The 24,066-nt window shown below is 33.3% G+C and overlaps 1 protein-coding gene across 1 annotated transcript in view; it reads left to right on the top strand.

The window, feature by feature from the left end:
• LOC137925796 (octopamine receptor beta-1R-like) overlaps positions 1-24,066 on the top strand; it is a 33,993-nt gene that overhangs the window by 4,851 nt on the left and 5,076 nt on the right. The window contains exons 2-3 of the mRNA XM_068769256.1: positions 19,928-20,842; positions 22,870-23,067. Coding sequence (XP_068625357.1) covers positions 20,055-20,842; positions 22,870-23,067 — 986 coding nt within the window. The 5' untranslated portion in view covers positions 19,928-20,054. The remainder of the gene's footprint in view (positions 1-19,927; positions 20,843-22,869; positions 23,068-24,066) is intronic.

Here is a 24,066-nt window from a genome sequence, read left to right as displayed (position 1 = left end):
GATTGTCATGTCACTTGATTACGTATTTGCATTTACTTATATTTTTGTTAAATCATAATTAGAAATCTACCGGGCATATTAAAATTAAACTTAAGGTGTTAATGTATAGCTCATTTATCAACAAAAAGCTTCACAACCGGAACCATCGCGTTGTACGGTTACTATTGCGGTTCTCGGGGCTGACGACCCGCGCAGTAAGTTTCTTATTACTTTTTGGTCTTCTTGCTTACTTTTACCGACCAGACTACTACATTTTTGGGTTTCGGGATAGTAATCTTCCGGATTCTTATATGATTTGTAATTATTTCTCAGGCATCAACTCTAAGCACTTTAACTTCTTCGGTAGAGGACTGAGACATGTGATCGAAGATCACTGGTTCAATTTTTGTGATGCTATCTAATATAATTCACATTTTGTGAATTATTTATGTAGGATTGCCACTGTTCAAAAGTTTCCAGAGAATATATGGCAGCGTCCTCTGTGTAATACTACACTGCAATCGCCAATCCGTCTATCACGCGTGGCGATTATAGTATATCTCTTCATATATATCTTTGAGATGGATTTAAGCCTTGCAATAGACATCTTTTGACTGAAAAAAGAGAACAGAAATCAAATCTGAAAAAAATATATCAAGCCTAAAACCTACAGTGAAACAAGCGCTTATTTTATTTAATCAACCAAAGATATTAAGTCCGGTTATGGACATAATAAGGCCGTTTGATATCATTTACTTTATAAATAGCTTGTTAAAGCTATATTAAGCTAATAACGTTTAATTAAATATTAATTAAGGATAAATATAAATTAAAGCTCGCTTCCACGGCGATGAAGACGACCATAGTAATTATTTTAATTGCGAAAATATATTTAATATTCTTTTTAATTTTTGTACTTTATGAATATTGGATACGTTTATTTATATTTTATATAATAGATAAATACATTTAAAAACTTTTAAGTTAAACGGTGTTTTGATACCCATATTGTGGTGGTTGTGGAAAAATATGTACCTAGTCCGCCATATTGGAACGGCGTCCATCTTGAATTTTAAATTTTGACATAATCATCGTGTTTTACTAATGTAGCCCTTTCATTTGATACCCATATTGAGGGGGTTAAGGAAAAATACGTAAACCGCCATTTTGTATCGGCGTCCGTCTTAGATTTATAATGTTATTGATTTTATTATATTGTATTGTCATCTAAATTAAACGTGTGTACCAAATTTCAGATCAATCTGACAACGGGAAGGTGCTTAAATTTCAATTTCTAATTTTGACCCAAAATAAATTCCGTACGGGTCGAACTAAATAAAACCGTTTAAAAAATAAAACACTATAGACGTTTTACTGTACAAGTTTCTATATTAAAAAAATTACTGTTAATGATTATTTATTATGAAATAAATGAGTTTTGTGTGTATCTAATGTAGATATAAAAATGCTAAGATTCGCAGCAAGCAATAAAGCGATGTCAAGCGCTGACTTTAATCACACCAATTACTCTGAGGGCGCTGAATAGAGAGTGACATTTGTGTGCTGTGAGAACCGAATGGGAACGCCTTGTCTTCAGTAATTGTTCTCTCGTACAGTCACGTGATTGATTTCGTGTATTAATCGTAAGTGTAAATCTGAAATTCCTTTTTTGAAATTTTTAATTTGGCACGGAAGGAATAATATTTAATAAAAGGGGCCAGCAGTTTTGTAGTACCAGGCATTTGATTTGGCACTTCGTACAAGCTTACATAAAAATTAACCTAGTGTGAACTAAACGGGACCGTCTTCTCTGCACTAATTGTTCCCTGGTACAGTCATGTGATTTCGTATATTAATCGTAAGTATAAAAACGAAATTCTTTTTTTGAAATTTAAAATTTGGAAGGACACGAACATATATCAAAAAGGAGACATCATTTTTATAGTACCTGGAATTTGATTTGGCATGTCGGAAATATTAAATTTACATACAATGTCTATATACATAGCAAGCTATACAAAACCGAACCTAGTCATCACCATCGTCATCACATCATCCGATAGACAGGTACGGCAAGGCATAGGCCTATTCGAGAGATCGCTACGATAATCGTCCTTGCGCTGCCCACTTTTATTTTTATTGTCCAACTAGTGGGTAACCTGTCCACTCCTTTTGGCTCCAACTGCAATCGGTCTCATCTAAACTAAGTTTATAGATTAGCGTACAAGTATATATACATATATATGTATACATACATGTATATATATATATATATACAATTTTCGTATTTCAATTTATTTGTGTATATATATACATACACACAAATAAATTGAAACCCGAAAATTTTATTACATTAATTTCAGCCAGTAATCTGTCTTCCATTTTTAAAATATCATTAGAACCTTTTTTTGGAGACGTGAAAATAAGAAATTCGTTTTTAAAATTTATGCAAGTCATCGTGAAAATTGAGGCCGAAAAGAAAATTGTAAAATGTTATAGAAAATTGTTTGTCTATGTGTATTATTCATATTTTTTGTGACAAAGGATTATTTATAATTTTATTATGTCAGTAATAAATTTATACTTTAATATTTCATATTTCTAATTAGTAAATATATTTTGTGCCGACAATCTAAACCAGTATTTACTTTAGCTTTATTAAAATTCTTATGACGTTAAATCCACTTGTAAATTACCCTCCTAAATATTCAAATTGCCAAGTAAGAAAAGGACTAATATATGTCTACTTCTGCTATTTAACAGTACTCGTGCAATAAAGTGCACCGCCCGCCAGCCTACTGATAAATGCGCATGCGGCAAACAATGCGAATTACACAACTACCACCGTTAAATCACTCATCACGTGTTTCACCACTCCACGGGGCATTCTCAGGGGTAATGTTACGCCTGAATCCATTAGATACTCAAATTGCCCTCCTATGGGGCGTGGGCCACCGTTGGGAAATAATGATCTACACCTTTCGTTACACGGTACACATTTTTAATGTCCAACATTTTCATATTTATTTCAACCATAGTCAGCGTCTACTGTTAATCATAGCCTACTTCTCCTTGTAGATTTCCAATAGGACCTGTTAAAAGCAGCCAGCATCCTAACCCATGAGCGGACATCATACGTTGATCTTACCGGCCCATTGTCTCAACTCCAGAATATTAAAATGTCAGCTAATCTAGGCGTTATGTGGTCTGGACCCTACCTTCTTCCACTTGCCAGTCTACTAGGCTATGTCATTTACTAAATTAAATATTATTTATGTTTTCTAGTGTTAGAAGTGTTAGACTTTAGAAGAAGTGTTAGAAGAATTTTAAAAAATAATTATAATTGACACTAAAAACGGATTAATGTTTTGGTAAAGATAGTTCTGAATTTGTGCACAGTTGTACAAATTAAAGTAAGTATACATTTCAAAGCAAGATTTTCAAAATGACAATAGAATGAAACGTTCAAAGAGAACGTTACATAAAGCAGTGCAGAGAGAACTCTAAGCATTTCCATGTTTTATTGTACTAAATATAGCTGATGAAGCGCTTTGGTAAAAACAGACGTTTCTTAAAAGCTAGAAGGTTGACCGTAGGCTGGCTTTCTTTGAAGTACGCTTTAGCCATCAAAGCGATTCTATACGAGACCACATTAAATTTGATATATTTTCGGCATCGATATCACTTTGTGGTCGTTTTACAACCGTACATTCGAATAAAAAGAAATATATATTAATATATACATCTGTAACGTTCCGTAAATAGATTTACGTAGTTTTTGGATAACGTGTAGCAGTTATTCTTCTTCTTCTATTCAGTAGTATGTCAATTCCAAAACATAGGCTTTCTCCTAAAATCACTAGCGACTTCTGGCGGCCTTATCTATGTCATGAGTCTACCTAGCGGAGAGTCTACCAGCCCATGAAGGCGACTCATAAATTTTTTGACCCCAATAGTCATATATTACATGAGCCATGTGCTCCGCCCATCACTATTTCAGACAAGCAATTCTGAAGATATTCCACACATATGTGATGATGGTGGTGTATATTATATATATATAGCTTCGCTACTTTAAAAGAGGTTTTTGACTAGGCGCCCTCTGTGCCCTGACATCATAAAATCGAGGACTCTGAGTCCTCGAACTAAAATTTGAACGCCGTTTTGAATATACATAAATATATATATATATATATATATATATATATATATATACGTACATATATATATATATATATATATATATATATGTACATATATCTCGGTCTATCGCACAAGGTAATTTTTTAAAGATAACTTTTAATTATTAGATCAAATTTTTCGTACGAATGCTGTGTGTTTACCCTTAACAATCAAGTCTTAACATACATACACACACACATGTATATATATCTATAAATATAAATATATACATACATGAATTTTCCATAATTTCCTAACTTCTTAACTGTCAATGTCAAAGTATGAATGTGTCTATGACTTGTGTGAAAAAAAAATTATATGTTATCCTAACCTTTTACTCTTTAATCACGAGAATTAATGTTAAAACTAATTAATAGGAGCTAAATGCTTTGAATATCGTTTCTTCCATTTTAAATAATTATCTTTAATTTTTAAACTTGCTTATACACACACATATATATATATATAGAGTTTGTTTACGATTGTATACTATTTACAATTTGAACACTAACGCAATGGCGATGTCTATCTCATTGATGGCTTCCAAATTCAAAACGACGTTCGAATTTTAATTCGAACACTCAAAAATGTTTTAACATTTTTTTGTTTTGTACTGTCACTGCTACCTAAATTGGCATTTAAGGTATCAGGGCACAGAGGGCGCCTAGCCAAAAACCTCTTTTAAGTTAGCGAAGCTCGAAGACTCCCTCGGGAGCCCTACATACTACTACTTTACTGGATTGTGAAGCCGCCGAGCTTTTAGATTGCTTCGGCGAACATGATCATTCAACTAAAAGATTTTTTGGTCGTAATTACCAGTCAGAGAAAGTTCTCACGTGAACTTTATATTCTATTTACAAGCCTAGATCAAAGAGAAAATAATTATCTAGTAATTTATTATAATCTGTGACAGTCAAAATTAAAGGAAAATACGTAAGAGGTTACAAAGACAGAGATATTTTATCGTTTTATCTTACGTAAATTCCCAGATGATATAATCTCGTTCAAACAATCAAAGATAAGAGATTATATCTTAGATTTAGTGCTTGTACGTATTCTTAACTAGGAATAAATAGATCGCGAGAGAGTATAGAGAAATCCGAATGGAAAATACCCAGGATTTAGCAAAAGTTTCCATCTATATTTATAGGTACTAGCAGATTATTATTTGTATATAGAATTTTAATATTTGTAGCACACTGGCACTTATAGAATCGAACATATACTTTTTATTGAAGCGATTATAGATGTAACAGATTTTCAATAAAATCTATAAAACACTGCATATAAAGTAATTACTCTAAAATATGTTACAATAAGTGCGTTTCAAATGCGACAGGTGAATAACATCACGCTACAATATTTATAGGAGCAGATAGTAAATAATTATTAATTTAAAAATGTACCAGTAGTAATATGAATTTGTTATGTGGAAAGACGTTTATTGAATAATTAACATAATTATTGCGCGCGGAAAATGAATAATGCGCCTACGAGCGGTTGCGCATCGATCCCTAGTTTAAATCCGACTCCCCGAGAACTGCAACGGCCGCGGGCGCACGTGCTGCGCCTTGGCTACTTGCCAAGGCGCAAGCAAGAGCGCGTATAGTGCACGCCGTGTGAGTGAGCGAGACGAGTGGGCGAGACGAGCAAACGGTTGAGCGTTGTAACGACGTCCGCGGGATCTTTCAGATATGGCGGCTTTTTATGTAGCAATTACAAATTTTAAAAACGCTATTTACATAGGTAGGTAAATAATTTTTATAGGTGTCGTCATGTGACGAAGTTAAAATAAATATAGCAATAAGAATTTTTCGTCTGGAGTTGCAATGTGTGGGACACATCGTTCATTCAACCGAAAGGAGTCGAAAGTTTTTAGAGTACAACAAATTGACAGCAGTGATGGTCGTAGAAAGTAACTGGATGCATACCATGTAAGACCGGTCTTTGTAGCGATCTCTTTGGGAGACCTATGCCTTCCAATGGGAGTCTTTTACCTAAAAAGAAGAAAGAAGAATAGACAGATGAATGCGATCGTCATAGTGATGAATAAATTCATTTAAAAAACTTTTAAGTTAAACGGTTTTTTGATACCCATATTGTGGTGGTTGTGGAAAAATATGTACCTAGTCCGCCATATTGGAACGGCGTCCATCTTGAATTTTAAATTTTGACATAATAATCGTGTTTTGCTAGTGTAGCCCTTTCTTTTAATACCCATATTGAGGGGGTTAAGGAAAAATATGTAATCCGCCATTTTGTATCGACGGCCATCTTAGATTTATAATGTTATTGATTTTATTATATTATATTGTCATCTGAATTAAATGTGTGTACCAAATTTCAGATCAATCTGATAACGGGAAGGTGTTTAAATTTCAATGTCTAATTTTGACCCAAATATACAAATTCCGTACGGGTCGAACTAAATAAAACCGATTAAAAACACTATCATTCCAGCCGTTTTCTCCCAGCTTCTTGCTTCAATCTCAGTTTCAATCACCGGTTATCTACTTCTTCAAAAACAGTTCGGTTACATTTCATTTCAGTAAAGAATATATGAGACACTATAAAATAATAAATAGAAATATAAAGAATAAGGTATAAAACATAAAAATAAAATGAAATTCATCGCGTATTTTATCATACATTACAATGAGAGTTGAGTTGTCGAAACAGTTTTATGACTCCGTAAGATTACACGAAAAAGGTTTTATGTCGGTATACAAAGGTAAACATTATATTGTTGCTGTTATGTTGGTACCTCCTTTGAGATCAACTTAGATTTACTGTGTCTACTTTTGTTATCACTTCGTGTTGGTTCAATTTGTCACATGAAACATTTAATGTTTTTTCGAATATGACAATATCATCTATATATGTCAAAAATATTGTGTCTTGTGATATACGAATTCTCCGGCGGATTTTTCTTTTACTTTTTAAACTATTCCCACAGGCATTGAGGCTTAGTGTCCTTTCATTTTCTTTCGTAGTTGTCACTTTTGTTAAGATTTTCTGCCCTTTCTTTCTTACTTCTACTTTTATGTCTTTATCTGTTATATCTAATCTTACGTTTTATTTACAATGTCTTGCATATTTTCGATAACAAATATATATTTTGTTCATATTTGTTTCTACATTTTACTACTATTCCTATACAGTATTTAATAAATTATTTTTTTTTCTCAATTCATTTTATTCTCCAGGTCTTACCTTATATATATGAGATACTTAGCACATGCCCAAGTTACAACCTTTTCAGGATTGTCGCAAAGGCAACCTGGACTATCTTTGAACTTAAATTGTTTTAAGTTTTAGCATAGCACTTGTATAAGTAAAGAATACTCAATTTTCTTAATAATTTTCACATCATCTGTCGCTTTTGGAAATAACAGTTTTTTTTTACAGTGTGCACTCTATTGTAACTTATATCCTATTAGGAGATATTATCTCAGGACAGCCTTCGTAATCCATCTTAGTACTCATCGGTGATTAAAATAACTTCTTTTTTATTTTATTGCGATCGTTTACTTATAATAATAAGATAGATAGGCAACCTTTTTAAGATCGTCGGAAAACGATGCAAGTCATTTTCTACAGGTGTTATTGTAAACCTATAGAAGCCTCTATTCGACCTTCGTCTGAATTAATAATTTAAAGCATACCTTATGATATTCACTTCTGAGAACCCATATAAATACACAAACTCTATCGAATTTAAACACGGCATGTTTGAATTTGTCTTTCGAGAACATTCTACGAATTTAATCAATATTTAACAGAATCGTGAATCAAGCTGGTTCGTTTCGTGTCATATCTTCGTGGAATCGGCTTCATCGGTACATTCTGTACTAGGCTTGATTTACTTGTATTTATTTGTACAAATTGTACATGTTTATATACTCCTAAAACTGTTCTTGTGCGGTGGTAAAGGATCGCATAAAAATCTTTATGTGTAGCTCTAAAAAAAAGTTTAAGTAACACAATTAAAAGGCTTGACTTGTAAAATAAATCGAAGCTTTAAAATAGGAATTGCTTATTTTAACGACTTATAATCGAAAGTATTTGTCCTCTGTCTCGCCTGATGTTAAGTGATGAAGATACTGCATGCTTGCCTAGACGAAACCTATTAACTTTTAACTTAAAGACCCAGTGTCCCGCATTCAGGGGACTCCGGTTCGACTTCGAGTGCCAGTCTGGTGTGAAAATCAGGGAGGAATCTATAGCCTCCCTGATAAGAGAAGAAAAAATCAAAGAAGAGTTCCTCCTACTCCATAGAAAAATAATAAGTATAGTAATAGATATAAAAAAAGCTAATAAACAAAAAAAAACGAAGTGATCTTGTAATAATCCTATACAGAAATAAAAGAATAAAAATGTAAAAGAGTAATGAGGGATGTATGAAAGGCGTTACAGAGCGAAAGGGAAAGACAGAAGAATTGTGGCAAGAATGAAAAGAACGAAAGATCATACGATGTATGAAAGACGATAATGAAAATAAAAAAATATGGTGAAAAAATTAAATAATGTTGAATAGTCCCTGTCCCACGCAAGATAGGGGGTACGAGAAAAAAAAACTTAAGAACTTCCAAGTTATATAGTTCCAAGTTACATATATAGTTAGCTGGAATCAAATACGTCAGCTGTTCCACACCTTAGCTGTTTGCACTATGAAAGTGTTATGTAACGTGCGGACGGCAAAGTGTTAAAACGTTTAGTGTAGGTTGAAAGGATTTCATGAATCCGTACTTCTTTTTGTAGTCTGAAAATGCAGTGTACAGAACATCGATAAACTAAGAATATTTTTATATTATTTATTTATACTATTAAATTTATACTGCCAGAAGTTATCGGTGAAGATATTTCAAAGTGATCACTACACACAGGATTAATATGTATGGTACAATCTATTCAAAATAAATGGTTTCGGAAATAATAAACATCGTTATTATAATAAAGTATGAAAATTTTTTTATTATTATCTCTATCTAGTTTTGAAGACTTCATTCTTTTATAAATTATTTTTTAAAATATTTCAGAATGATCTCTTTATTCAGGCTGTTGGATATATATATGAAAACTTTAAAGTTTTTTAGCTGACATATAAGCCATACATTCACCTGTTTAAATGTTTATACTTACCAATCAATGTGTAAACGTATCGACATTTAAATAACTTTCACGTGGTATTTTAGCTTTTACTGTTTCAACTAATAGCTTGCGGTTTCTCCCACGTACACGAGCGATAAATCAATATTATGTTATTGTGTTTAAATTGTAATTAAGTTTATCAAAGTGTAATGTTTTAGAATTATGTTATCTGTCATATACGTATGTATATGTCGTGCCGTTGTAGAGTCTTCTTTTATTTATTTCTTAATGTCGATCGCAGTATATACTTTAAAAATACATTATAATAAATACGGACACATAGCGCCATCTGTCGACGCCGTTAGAAATTGCAAATACACATGCACACACACGCACACATACGCACACACACGTCCACATACGCACACACACGCTCACATACGTACATACATGCCCACAAACGCACGCACACACACACGCATGCACACACGCGCACACGCACGCACACACGCATACCCACGCTCTCGCACGCACGCACAAACACACGCATGCACTCATGCACGCACACTGAATTTTGGTTTGACGATCCCATATATATAAAAATATATATGTATATATATGCACGCACGGCGGCGCTCCCGAACACAAGTGTACATTTTATTCTTAGGAGCGTAATAATCTTTTCACTATATTTCTCGTCACAACATTAACTTCACGGCTAAACGTCAAGAAAACGAAAGTGTCTAGTAAGGTACCTTTCTGTAGTTATAAGTAATAACTAAATGAAAACTTTCAATTTTTTTTTAATTGACATATATTTAAAATACATATATATATATATACATATATATATATATATATATACGATATAATGACATATGGTCATAGGTAACATATGAGTTGGGCATTTGTCCAGTTGTGGGCGTAAAATGGCTGAAATGAAAATGATGAAGAACTACTTTTTACTAAATATAATTTGCCTTTTAGCAAAATTTTCGTCCCGTCACGGATACAAAAGAGAAAATGAAAATCCTTTATCCTTTAGCAATTAAAAGGGCCTATATAAAATAACATCAAATACATAATAATCCTCTGGAAAATCCTTGTACGTTTTCCCATTACTCTCGCCAGGAAATTAAACCTTTCTTCAACAGGAAGAAACGCTCTATATTTTTCCTCGTCTTAGGCATATGTTACACAGCCAGCGAATATACGTTGAAAGCGAGTTTGAAGATTTTCAACTTTCAATATCTCTTTCAAATATAAAGGTATTTTTCTCCGTAACGTATTCCATATTGTACGATTCAGTTTAAATTTGTTATGTTTGTAGATTAAACATATTTGTAATGTATATTACGTGCTACCAATATGTTAATGTCTTGCGGCATGAGGAAGCCCCCAGTAGATGTCACGATTGAAAGAAACAGCAGGATATACATATATATGGGCACCACAAGACCGGTCTTCGTGGTGATCTTTGGGGAAGGCTTGTGCCTTGTTTAAAAAGAAGAAGACTGTGTTACCGGTGATGACTTCGGCACTGGCACATGATTTGTCTCTACGGGTCTCGTTACCAAGCTCACAGCCTTTTAACGAGCCATGGAGACGAATCAATTCAGAATTTATTTAAGATTGGATAAGAAACCGCAATAGAATGGTAATTCAAAGCGACGGTAAACAAGCGACAGAGAGCAAAGCTGGTCAAGATGGTCACTGAGACTATATCTTTCTAGAGTGGAGAACACCGATCTGCAAGGTCGACGCAAAACATCCTTCTATAAGGTGGAGAGACTATATGGTTGTCATATCACCTGGTTGCAATCCCTTTCAGTCTTATTGGAAATGTAGAGGGTACAATGGACATCTTGCAGCTGAAAACTTTCACTCTAACTAAAGTTAATGTAACAAGACGGAAGTACTGAAATAGATTCTTAAGTATAGTTCTAAATTGCTAATATCGATATATAGTTAAAACAGTGAGATTTACGTAATTCAATTTTAATTTTATTCTTCTAGATCATTAACGTGAAAATTTTAGAAAATTATTACGAGTTGCGACGTTTCCCAAAGCTAAATTTCGATTGTCTCATCGGGAAACATTAAAGAAAATTTTCTATTCACGAATCTCTCTCTGATTTACCAAAAGCTCACCTTCAGTTGTAAATCAATACGTTAGACAATGGGATTACCTGCCTCTCGGTGATCCGCGTACTTTTAAGAACTTAAATTCTTTGATTAAAATTCTCTTTTAGATTGGAAAGAAAAGATTTTATGAACAATACTATTATCAAAAATCACGTGATATCTAATGGCCTATTAATACACATAAAGACATCTTTGAAGAATATAAAAACTTGTTAGATTTACGTCAATATTACTCACGGAGTGCCAGTAATGAGGTCACATAGCGCGTAGAACACCATTTGAAGACTACGTCCCATTAAGATCAATGTAGGATGTAGATGAACAAATAACCTTTTCAAAATTGCCCAAAAAATATGTAACTGTAAATATATTAGGGAGGCCTATGACCAGCTGTGGACATCCTATTGCTAGAATGATGATGATAATTACTCAAGGAACTCTAATTTTTTATGTAGATTGTAGAGGTTTATTTTTATTAAAATAAATAAATAATTTTAGAATTAAAGTTAACTCGAATAGAGATTAGGGTTGGGTGCTTCCATCATCTCTATTTTCTTCGTCAAAATTAAAGAATACATTTGAATACATCATATTATTACGTAATTGCGTTTTTGGATTGGAGTAATGTAGTATTTATAATATTTAACTTTTTAAAACATGACTACAGTATTTCGTTTATACTGTGATACCGTTTTTGGCAATATAAACAGACAAGATTAGGATGCGTTAGTTAAAATTATGTAATGTTCGTGTTGCGGAGCCGAGTCGAACTGGCAATGAACAGGTAAGGAAGAAAAGGACCAATATTTTGCCACTTTCGCATATGCAATGGTAGTCGTGCAATAAAGTGCACGGCCCGCCAGTCCGCTGATAAATGCGCATGCGGCAAACAATGCGAATTACAAAACTACCACCGTTAAATCACTCAACACGTGTTTCACTCCTCCTCGGGGCATCCTCAGGTGTAATGTAACACCGATTATTGCCAAACACAGAGTCAAATAATCGCTAACCCCATCAATCGCTAATCACTAATAACGGTGGTAGTTGTGCAATTCGCATTGTTTGCCGCATGCGTATTTATCAGTGGGCTGGCGCGCGATGTACTTTATTGCACGACTATTGCTGCATGGCGGAATTGGCCATGTACGAGTATTGGTCCTTTTCTTACCATTATATTGATGAAATTTTTAAGTACACATAAAATAATTTTATACGATTAACAACGCATATATGACAATCCTAGATATCATAAAAACGTGCTACATAAAAAGTAATACTGTGATCAAAGAGTAAGGTGAGTTTGTTTATAAAATATACTTTTTTTCTTTCAAATTAATTTCATTGACTTCTGCAAAATAACGCCTGAATCCATTAGAAATATAATGGTTATTGGTGTAAAAGTTTTAAAGTGATAAATGTAAAGCTGATTTGTCAACAAGAAGCTTTAAATCTGTCGCACCTATTTCCAGCCACCCTGTATAAAGTGATCACTCTGAAATAAGAATGCAAATGGTCAGTAACTTCTGGTAGCACACAGCAGGGACTGACAGTAAACAATTTTAAATTTTAATTTGTAATAATCTAAATTTTAAAAACGCGTTTTCTTTTTATATTGCCATTGCGTTATTTATTACTTCCTAAACTATTGGACTCTGTGTTTGGCACTAATCGTTGTTACATAACTCCCGAAGATGCCCCGTGGAGGGGTGAAACACGTGTTGAGTGATTTGACGGTGACAGTTGTATAATTCGCATTGTTTGCCGCATACACATTTATCAGCGGGCTGACGAGCGGTGCACTTTGTTGCACGACTACCACTGCATGTGCGGAAGTGGCTAAATATTGGTCCCTTTCTTACTTAGGATGGACTTCCGCAAGGTAATGCCTGATTCCATTAAATATTAAACTATTGATTTTTGGATAGATATTACCATACATAAATCGACAGCAAATGAGCTATGTATTTATATCTTTTAAGCTTTAACATATATAACCAAATAGGCTGTATAAATAAAAAAACGCATTTAATAACGATCGAAATATTTTTCTTATTAAATGAGTATACCTTTTATAATCTGTGAGAAGATTCAACCCCGGTCAAATATGGTCGAAATAAATTTACGTACAGGTTAAAAAAGTTCGGATCTTAAATTATTCTTAAAATGTACAGGGGCTTCGCCCGTGTACGTCGATCCCCCTGTAGGCAGGGGAATAAATTGATGCCGTAAAATATCCCACGCAATATTTTCACGAAGTGAATTTTGCAAAATAAACTGCTTACAGAGTAATAGAGGGGATTTTGGGTCAAAGCAACTTATTTTCTTTTTTATATTTTCGTAATCTTTTATGTAAATTCATATGTTGGGTAAATTATCTGAAATTGTGTTTTAGATAAAGAATTAACAGTAAAGGTAAGCACAACCGTTCAGAATATTATTTATATCTACTCATTTTTTGTCCCAATAATTCCTATCACGTTTGGGACAGGGATAGTTCTTTATTTCGCGTCTTTACTTCGATACTTCCTTTTATTATTCACAACATCTCCCTTCCTTCTAGTATATATCTTCTTCCATGCATCACCTTCCTTCCATCATCATTTCAAGATCACATTTTGTACGTTTCAGCATTAATGTGCTATATATCTTCTATTTAGAATCAGGTGTGTGGAAATCTGTAGAAGAACGATAGTTACCGACATGACTCAGCAAGTTGAAGTGATAATGAGCGGGTCACACAACCTGCAAAATAAATAATTGCTGGGGCCTATAGTTTCTGGAGTCCAAATACAAGGTGTACCGGACCTTGTAGTGCGATACATTTCGCATTCAACCAGTCCTATTAGTAACACATGGGCGAATCGTATGTCCAGCTGTAATCATTTGAATATGTAGTAATCAGAATGTAGAAAACATTTTGTTGTTCTATATTGTCATAAATTTATTTATTGTTTTTGAAACCATTGATATTTGTATAAGGTATACCATATGTAAGTTGACTAAAAGTGAACTATAAAATATATAAAGTGAATATATTCACTGTTTTAAAGCTTTCACATCTATATATATAAACCATCCTGTACGTATACTTATTCTTATTCTGGCCAAAAATATTGTTATGATAAAAAATAAATATTTCTTTTGAATTTGGAATCTGTGATTTTTAAATGATTCTTCATTGTTTTTTTTTTTTTTTCGCACCAATATATTGTAAAATATCTGTGACATAAAAATCGAGTCGCTGTAATTGCATAACATAAAGTAGGTATGGTGCCAAATACAATTATTAAAATTCTCCTTACGCTTGGTGTTATTCAAATATTTTTGTACCGGGCTATTGATATGCACAATGAAACCTCCTCTGTTTGTGACAGAAAAAGGTCGGGCCGTCCACGTAGTGTTCGTGCGAAAAAAGCAAGCAAAGTATGGGAAATAACCTAAGCAAATCTTGTTCAAAAGCAGAAGATATATGAAGATATGGAGATAGCATTTAGAACCATGTCGTGTATTTTTAAAGATGAAATAAAACTTGCAGCCTATAAGAGATGCACTGGTCATTTCAACTGATATTTTTAAAAAAATGGGATGGTGAAGTCAAAACAACTACTTAAGCAAGAAAACGATCAATATATAGGTACTTCCCCCATACAGCAGTAGTCGTGCAATAAAGTGCACCGCTCGCCAGCCCGCTGATAAATACGCATGCGGCAAATAATACTAATTACACAACTACCACCGTTAAATCACTCAACACGTGTTTCACCCCTCCACGGGGCATCCTCAGGAGTAATGTTACACCGATTATTGCCAAACACAGAGTCTCTGAGAGTCTCAGAGTCAAGACTCTGGCCACGAGCTGGCGGGCGGTGCACTTTATTGCACGACTACTGCTGCATGGCGGAAGTACCTATATATTTGTCCTTTTCTTACTTAGGATGGACTTCCGCAAATTAACGCCTGAATTCATTATACACTTAAGCGGTACGCAAAGACAGATCACAAAAAAAATGATAATTGAGCAATATTTTAACAAACAAAATGACCGTATTTATGCAGAAAGCTGTAAAAGGCTTCTCAATTAGTTAACAAAGTACAACATAGATATTATCCGACTTCGACGATGGTTTGGTGCTGTGTTAGCTATAAACGAGTGACAGCAATATTTTTGTGAAAAAAATATCAAGACATCGGCACAAGTATATCAAGATACCATTCTTGAGAAGGTAGTTAATCCTATTACCAACTTCATGTTCAATAATGAGGAACAGTCCTTTTAGCAAGACTTTATGCCGGGTCATAACGATCTCCCACCCAATCTTGGAATACGAACGTTCTGGATTTCATAAAAGCTGAAGACTGGCCATCTAGTCTTGATTTGACGTATTATTGGATTGGATTGGATAGAAAAATAAGGCTTGCGTAATAAAATTTTCCAATTGAAGTTCCAGTGACGGAGTTCCATTCATTTGAATGCAATTTAACCATCTATTTTTAATCTTATGTTGTACTATTTTGGTCACACTAAAATATCATATTAGACAATAAATTATTTTTATAACATTTTAACATTGTTCACTGTGTTTGTATCTTTATAAACAATATGATTTATTTTTTATGGCAAAGTTTAAAGATATACTTGAACATAGGTGCGGTTGATTGTTGTCAAGACAGTAGTAAAAATAACATGTCCCACTTAGCAATGTCCACCGTGGCAAACGAACATTTAAGTACTTAAAAAAATATGTGAAAAATAAAAGCGTAATAAAATTATAAATTTGCGATAAAAAAATAAACCAATTAACATGAACGTGGTTTGTGTGTGTGCTTGCGCACGCGTGTGCGTGTAATCCCCTGGATGTAGATTTATAGTCAGTTTTAGACAGTGAGGTAAAAATAATTTGGACTCCCTAAAACAATCTATGCGATTAGCAGTGCAGAATTTTTATATAGATAAAGTGCGTGCTGCTATTGATAAAACTGTGCTCGGCATTTAAAGGATTATATTGCAGCCAGTGGAGACCACTTCTAATAAACATAATATTTCTTAATTGTATTTTATTAATGTACACAACTAGCACACTGTAATAGTAATAAATATTATGTATAATATAAAAAAAATTTTTTGGGACAATATATGGCCAGACTAAGTATATACGTATATGTATAAGTATATATACATATACATCCTTTATTTACGAGTTGATACAAACATGTCAAAATTGTAAACACTGCTAAAATGTATACAGTTCTTGTTTACCTGTTTACCTCCTTTAGACATTTTAAACGATAAGCGAAGATCATAGTACAACACTTAATTTTCGTTATTTAAGTAACATTTTAAATACCGGCTTAAATAAAGAAGAATTCTAACCCTTTAAAAATTAACTTTCTTTTATATCTCTGTAACCTTTTACTCCGTCAAATGGAACATTAAAAATATCTTAATTTTTTAATTGAAATTTTAAAATATGCCACTAATGATTCTAATAGAGTTATCGAAGTAGGAATAAAAATATTATTATTTTTAAGACGTGAAAAAATTCATGTACATATCTCGTTGAAAGATGACAGTCTCTTATCATCTTTAACAAATTCATTAATTCTATGTACAATTTTTGAAAAAGTATATTTTATCAATCATAACAAATTTACTAACTAACCTTTGTTTTAAAATTGCCTATACACAACTCCAAACTTTATACACCTATATCCTAAGTTCGCTATACAAAAGAAAATGTTTATGTAAGGCCGTGTTTGTTAAATGTATCAAATGTATACTTATTTCTCATCAAATATGGGTTTGTAACCGATATATTAGATTCAAAAGTATTTTCTCTATTATCACTTCTACGATATAATTTATAACAAACAAAGCTATACATCGTGCAGGAGTAAAAGTGCAAAGTGCAAAAGCAATAAAAGTGTTTTGAGGTAGCCACGATAGATTACCTGTCTAAATACATTTCTTTCTACTTAATCAGCACGAATGAGTTATAATATACTTGCTTGTATTGATATGTAAATTTAGTAAACCTTTTTCCATTGTAATATATTTATAATATTAATTTTAATCGATAGTCTTGAAAGTCATTAAAATTAAAGTAAATGAATCGCCAAAAATATTGTTAAAAGCACTTTTTTAAAAATAAATTAGCTTTCAATTGTAAAGTATGTTACAAACTATCCAAAAATCAACGATTTCATAATTACGAAAATTACGTAATGATAATATTGTGAGAAAAAGAATAATCAACTGCAGGCTATGGTGTTAGTAGTTAAAAGTCTGTCTCATTCATTTAGTTTTGAATTGAAAAGCTTAAAACTATGTATAGGTTGGTTGAAATAGGTGTAAAAACTTTAAAAGCGTTTTGTTGAAATGATCTATACATACATATGTTTATATATATGAATATGGTATGTGTAGAGATCAATGAAATGTCTGCACAGGCTAAAGAAAAGTGTATAAAAAGTCGAAACGGACATTTTTAATATATTTGGACTTAAATTAATCATATATTGATATCTTTTGTAAGTAATACAATGTACCTAAAACCTATTAGAAATACAAAATTACACTTGTGTCAGTATTTAAATACAATGTTATTCTATCATCATCATCATTTTCATATCATCATCATTTATTTGGACCCAGCGTAACTTCCATATCACAGCTCTACCTCCACCGGTCACTTTATCTCGTTGTATAAACGAAGCGATCTCATGTAAATAAATTTCATTTGATTTTAGATTGGTGTGATATATCGGTGTAAATATTATCTCCAACGTCATAAAATGTTTTACATACTTTTTTTACGATAACATTTGCGTGGATGAATTTATCTTGAAAGCATTGCTTATTATAACATAGCTATAAACCTAAAATGCCTAAATGAAATAAAATATCAAATGAATATAGTTGTCATAACGTCGATCCACCAAGTCAGGGTCTTCCCACGCCGCGTCTACTACTAGATTAATAAGTAATAATAATAACAATTTGTCTCAAAAAAAATCTTCATAAGTCTATTCATTTTCTGTGATAAATAGGTTTTTACAATCTCTAATTTATAACTGTTGAATTAAATGAATCAAAAAACAAAATAGCGTTTTCATATATCATTTATGGGGAAGCGCTAGTAACTCCAACATAACCATCATACAAAGGCTGCAAAATGGCATACTGCGTACCATAACAAATGCTCCATGGTTCCTCACGAACTCTGAAATCCACGAAGCTCTGGAGATCAAAACAGTAAAGAAGGAGATCCAGCAGTCATCGACTAATTATAAAAATCGGCTAGACAAACACCCAAATAACTTGGCTTCCGAATTGACACGCATCCAGTACAGCAAACGTCTTAAACGCCATGACATCCAGAGACTAGACGCTCGATGGTGAACAAGGAGTGTCTCCCGCCGGGGAGACCCCTTTCAAAGCTATAACCACTCAACAAATCCGCTTATAGTCCTGGGACTGATCGCAGATGAAATAAGGAACAAAAAAAAAATATATTTATCATTTATAATATCTGTACATTTAAAATCCTTTCATTATCTGTAAACGTCTGGTGTTTAAGTAGGAATTTGGCCAGTAAAGGCAAACTCCAAAGCTTTGCAAGAAAATCTTTCTAAACCTACTATCCGAGCCGTCAGCCCCAATCCTTCTCTTCGTAACGCGTTGGATTCGGCACCCACTCCTTGAATCCACTAAATACATAAAATTTAAGATTCCTCTAATTGTTTTTATGGCTTTGTTTTGGGTGCCTCTCGTTCTACTCCTATCATGGGTGGACAGGATCTTTATACATCATAATTGTTTTCACATAATTTTTAATTGTCTTTTGTGCTTCTCAATGTTTTTGATTCTTGCCTATAATTCCCTTCACAATATCTTTCATTCCTTACCATACTGTCCTTCCAAATATCGCGTCACTTTCTCCGCTTTCCTTTCAAGGTTTTACAATTTAACGTTTATTATTATTGTTTCTGTAAATTGACATATTGGAAATTCTTAAATGGTTATATACTTTCATAGCAATAAAAGAATAGTTGGGTTTATTTCTTTATTTTACATCTGGAATTAAACGTGTCGTGTCACTTCTAGAGCTTAAATTCAATATTAATCATAATTATTTTGTCTCTGTATATATATTATTAGACTACGTTCTCCGACTTTGTTTTAATGTACCCATAACTTTATTTTAAGCGTTGTCTTGTAATCTGATCTATAAATCTCACTGCTATTACTTCTGCGATACAAGCCTTACATAATGTGTGGAGCAACAATACTCATGTTGGCATCTATCAATTGTACATGTGTTCTTATTACTCGTTTCTTGTAAGTATTTCTGTACTTGGATAAATAAATCCATTGTTATTTTTATTATTCTCTAGCTTTTAAATATTTGTTTAACAATTTATTTACATTTCTAATATCAAAACTATTTTATTACTCTTGTTTCGTCTAATTCTAATCTTCTATTGTTATTTCCTTGTACAATTCTAATTGTTAATTTTTAATTCACAGGTCGTAAATCAACAAGACAGAAATGGGAAACTGTATCAGCGAATACCTTCACACGACCAGCGAATTCTCTCTAACTAAAGAGATAAACATGACTTAAATCCGTAATAAAAATAACAAAATGTGAAATATGAAAGTTGAAATTGTCTTGGCTGACAACCCGGAGAATATTACTTTGGAGTTTAAAGATCTATCCACTTCGATGTATCTCACGGACAGCTACGTGAACAAGTCGCTCGAGATCAACGAGACGACGAACGACCTGGTTTACACGAACCAGTTCGAAAACGACCCAATCATCGTCGTCTTCATCATCTTGAAATGTCTGATTATGCTATTCATCATTCTCGCCGCTATATTTGGCAATCTATTAGTCATTGTCTCTGTTATGAGGCATCGGAAATTACGTGTTATTACGAACTATTTCGTCGTTTCCCTTGCCTTAGCGGACATGCTCGTTGCGATTTGGGCAATGTGCTTCAACTTCAGCGTTGAAATCACTAACGGAGAGTGGCTCTTTGGGTACTTCATGTGCGATGTATGGAATTCTTTGGACGTTTACTTTTCGTCGGCATCGATCTTGCATCTTTGTTGCATAAGCGTTGATCGTTACTACGCTATAGTCCAGCCTTTGGACTATCCACTGATCATGACGAGCGGGAAACTAGGAATAATGCTTGCGGTTGTTTGGTGTAGTCCAGCTTTGGTATCCTTTCTCCCGATATTCGCCGGTTGGTATACCACGCACGAGCATCTAGACTTTAGGAGAAGGCATCCAAAAGTATGCAGTTTCACCGTTAACAAGGTGTACGCGGTGATATCTAGCAGCGTCAGTTTCTGGATACCTGGCGTTATAATGCTGTTCATGTACTACAGAATATATGTGGAAGCGGATCGACAGGAGAGGATGTTATACAGGTGGGTAAAACTTCTAGAACATTCTATTAAATTGTCATAGTGTTTAAAACAATTGAAAAATCTTGTAATACTTATCTTCGAAAGATCGGAGAACTCGTAATTATATTATAAACTTTCAAAATCCCATGTGATTGTTTTGTCACTACAAACTACTTGAGGCTGTCCTGTTACTAGTAAAAAAAACTACTACAGTCAAAAGTAAACAATTTTGGATTTTTATGCCTGAAAATGAATTGCAGTAATAACTGTACATATCTGTGAAATTGATCACAAAAAACAAAACAGGATAATTTAACACAATTATGTACATATAACCAAAAATATTTACCGATAATAAAGTGTAAATTCTGTGTAAGTCCTCTCTAGTGTACGACAGTAAAATTGTCACAAACAACTAGACAAAAACATCCGTAACAAAATGCGGCTTGAATGGGTCATTGTGTGAATATATGTTACTTGCGACATCCATCGAACGCTACTTACGAATTCATAAAACGAATTTATTACTGTACACGCCGATGGTATATGAGTTGTAATAAAAACATTACAGAAATATCAGTTCATATTATGTGATAATTACAAGCATATCCTGGCCTGTATCAAATTGTTCTACACGTGTCTTGAATGATAAAATATTCCGCAGTACTCAATAATTTTCACCGTCTAGATTACTCCAGGGCAGTGCTTTGAGCTAGCATTGAAGCCTCTTATTCAATTTTCAATTTTTTAATCAACATTTTACATTGGTATTACATTCTAATGGTAATAAGCAAGTTAACCATTCCATAATTTAAAAGTACATAAAAGGCTTATGTAGATTCCACTAGGAGTGGATAGGTCACTGAACCTTCCGCTTCGTGAACTCAGTTCAGATGAAGCTGTAAAAGCCTTAAGGCTAACAGCACCTACTTCTACAGATAATAAAATCTAGATAGGAATAACTGACATTCAGATTCCTCCAACGACCTTAATAAAGTTGTTTGTTCACTTTGAGGTGGACGTCTTACGTTGCGCTTGTCGTTACGTGATCTCCACTCCAAAACTTTAAGGCTCCAACGGTCATCTGTTTTTCCTGCTTCCCAATTGTCACTTCAATTTTCTAATTCACTTGCCTTGGACCACTATTGAAGTTCCTATTTCAAATTATAACTTAATTAAATCATCTAAAATATCCCATTTTTTATTTAATGTAAATTATGTTATTCAATGTATTATTAATGTTATATTCGAGTGATATTAGACTGTTAACCTTATCAGAATTTAAAACTTAGTATATTATACCGTGGCTTGAGAGCTTACAGGGAATATGTGGTAATAGGATGAGTTATGATACAAGGCACTGGTATAAGCACATGCGAATAAAAGAACTTTTCATAAAATTATTATGATTTGAAATACTGCAATTCAGTCTAGAAGTCTTGAAGTTGTTTTTTTCAGCATATAGAAGCATTAAGCTTCTATACGATGAAAAAAAAACAAAGAGTAAGGCTTCTAAATCTTGTCCTGTCGGCATTCAGTGACATCCCTGTGCGCCCTTGACTATGATCTCGGACCATCTAGTAGTCCATCCACACCGCATCTAATCTGAAAGTCTATTTAGTTAAATTCCACTGTAATGTAACTAAGGTATTTAAGAAAAGGACCAATATCTAGCCACTTTCGCACATGCAGTGGTAGTCGTGCAATAAAGTGCACCGCCCGCCAGCCCGCTGATAAATGCAAACAGATCTGTTGACTGTCTCTTTGACTCTGTGTCTTGTTTGAAGTATGTTTGACTCTGAAGATGTCCCGTAGGTGGGTGAAACACATGTTGAGTGATTTAACGGTGGCAGTTGTGTAATTCGCATTGTTCGCCGCATGCGCATTTACGAGCGGGCTGGCGGGCGGTGCACTTTCATGCACGACAACCACTGCATGTGCGGAGGTGGCTAGATATTGGTCCTTTCTTATTTAGGATGGACTTCCGCAATGTAACGCCTGAATCCATTAAATGATAATAATAATTAATCAATGTTTATTTATTTTAGGAGCAAAGTGGCTGCACTGCTTTTGGATAAGCATTTGCAAATAAACGGTATATCGATGGGAGACGTGATGCGCGAACGACACAGCATCCAAATGCAACCGATGGCGAGTAGCAAGATGAAACGGGAGAGGAAGGCAGCAAGGACCCTTGGAATTATTATGTCTGCTTTCCTTGCTTGCTGGCTACCGTTTTTCTTATGGTGCGTATTAGGTTTTGTTTTTATTTAGCTTAAATTTTCCAACACTAAAACGAGACGACGTTGTTTTATTGTAAGTATAAGTCGCATTACCAATAATATAAGCACAAAATAATGCTCGCAATCTCTTACTGTTCCGCATTTTACGACATGTGAACAGATTTGAAAATATAATTCGAAGTCAAAATATACAGTTTTAGCATCGCCTTTATGACGAGGATCGCAGGATATATGCAAAAATGATTATAAATAAGATAATAAAAATAAATAAATAAAAATTATGGTTAGGCAAAGAAAAAAGTAAATTTATTAATATAACTGTAAAATAAAGAAAGAAGACATATAAATAAATTATTATTGAAATAAAAGCTTTTAAATAAATATCAAATGATAATTTTAAAATAAAATGTAATGTAGGATGTAAAATAAAATTTAAAAAAAAATAATATTGTAATAAATATGGCGAAAGTTAGAAGATGATGCATAGAACGAATGTAAATAAAAGCAATAAAAAGAAAGAAAATGTGAGAGAAGGAAGAAGATAGAATGCCAGATGTTGCGACGGACGAAAGAAGAAAAATAAATAAAACTATACTGAAAAACGTAGTAAAATCAAAGCCCCTGTCCTAAAAATGACAAAGAAACAAGAAGTTCCAAAAAACGGGGACCAAAAAAAAACTGTAAACTCGATGGTCTAAGTCAGACATCTTCATTCCTGATTTGATCTCGTAGAGAAATCCTGGATATTACCCTCTTCATAGCTCGCTGAGCAGCTGTGAGCTTCACAATAAGTCTGAAAGTGAAATATCATATATTAATACAATAACATAATAGAACTAACACGTTGATTATACGTACAATATATAAATTACTAATATTTAATTTGCAATATATCAAATTAAAACTTTATTATATATTATATTCTATGGAACGTGTTTTTTTTCTTATAACTGTTTAATACCAGAGCTTGCTAACGAAAAGACATTACTATTAACATCATCT

The sequence above is a fragment of the Battus philenor genome, unplaced genomic scaffold (genome assembly GCF_028537555.1).
Source record: "Battus philenor isolate CCGP_79_NKW_IND1 unplaced genomic scaffold, ilBatPhil1.0.hap1 SCAF_28, whole genome shotgun sequence".
NCBI classification, from domain to species: Eukaryota; Metazoa; Arthropoda; class Insecta; order Lepidoptera; family Papilionidae; genus Battus; species Battus philenor.
Note: the sequence above shows the minus strand (reverse complement) of the source record. Positions and strands in the feature narration are given on the sequence as shown.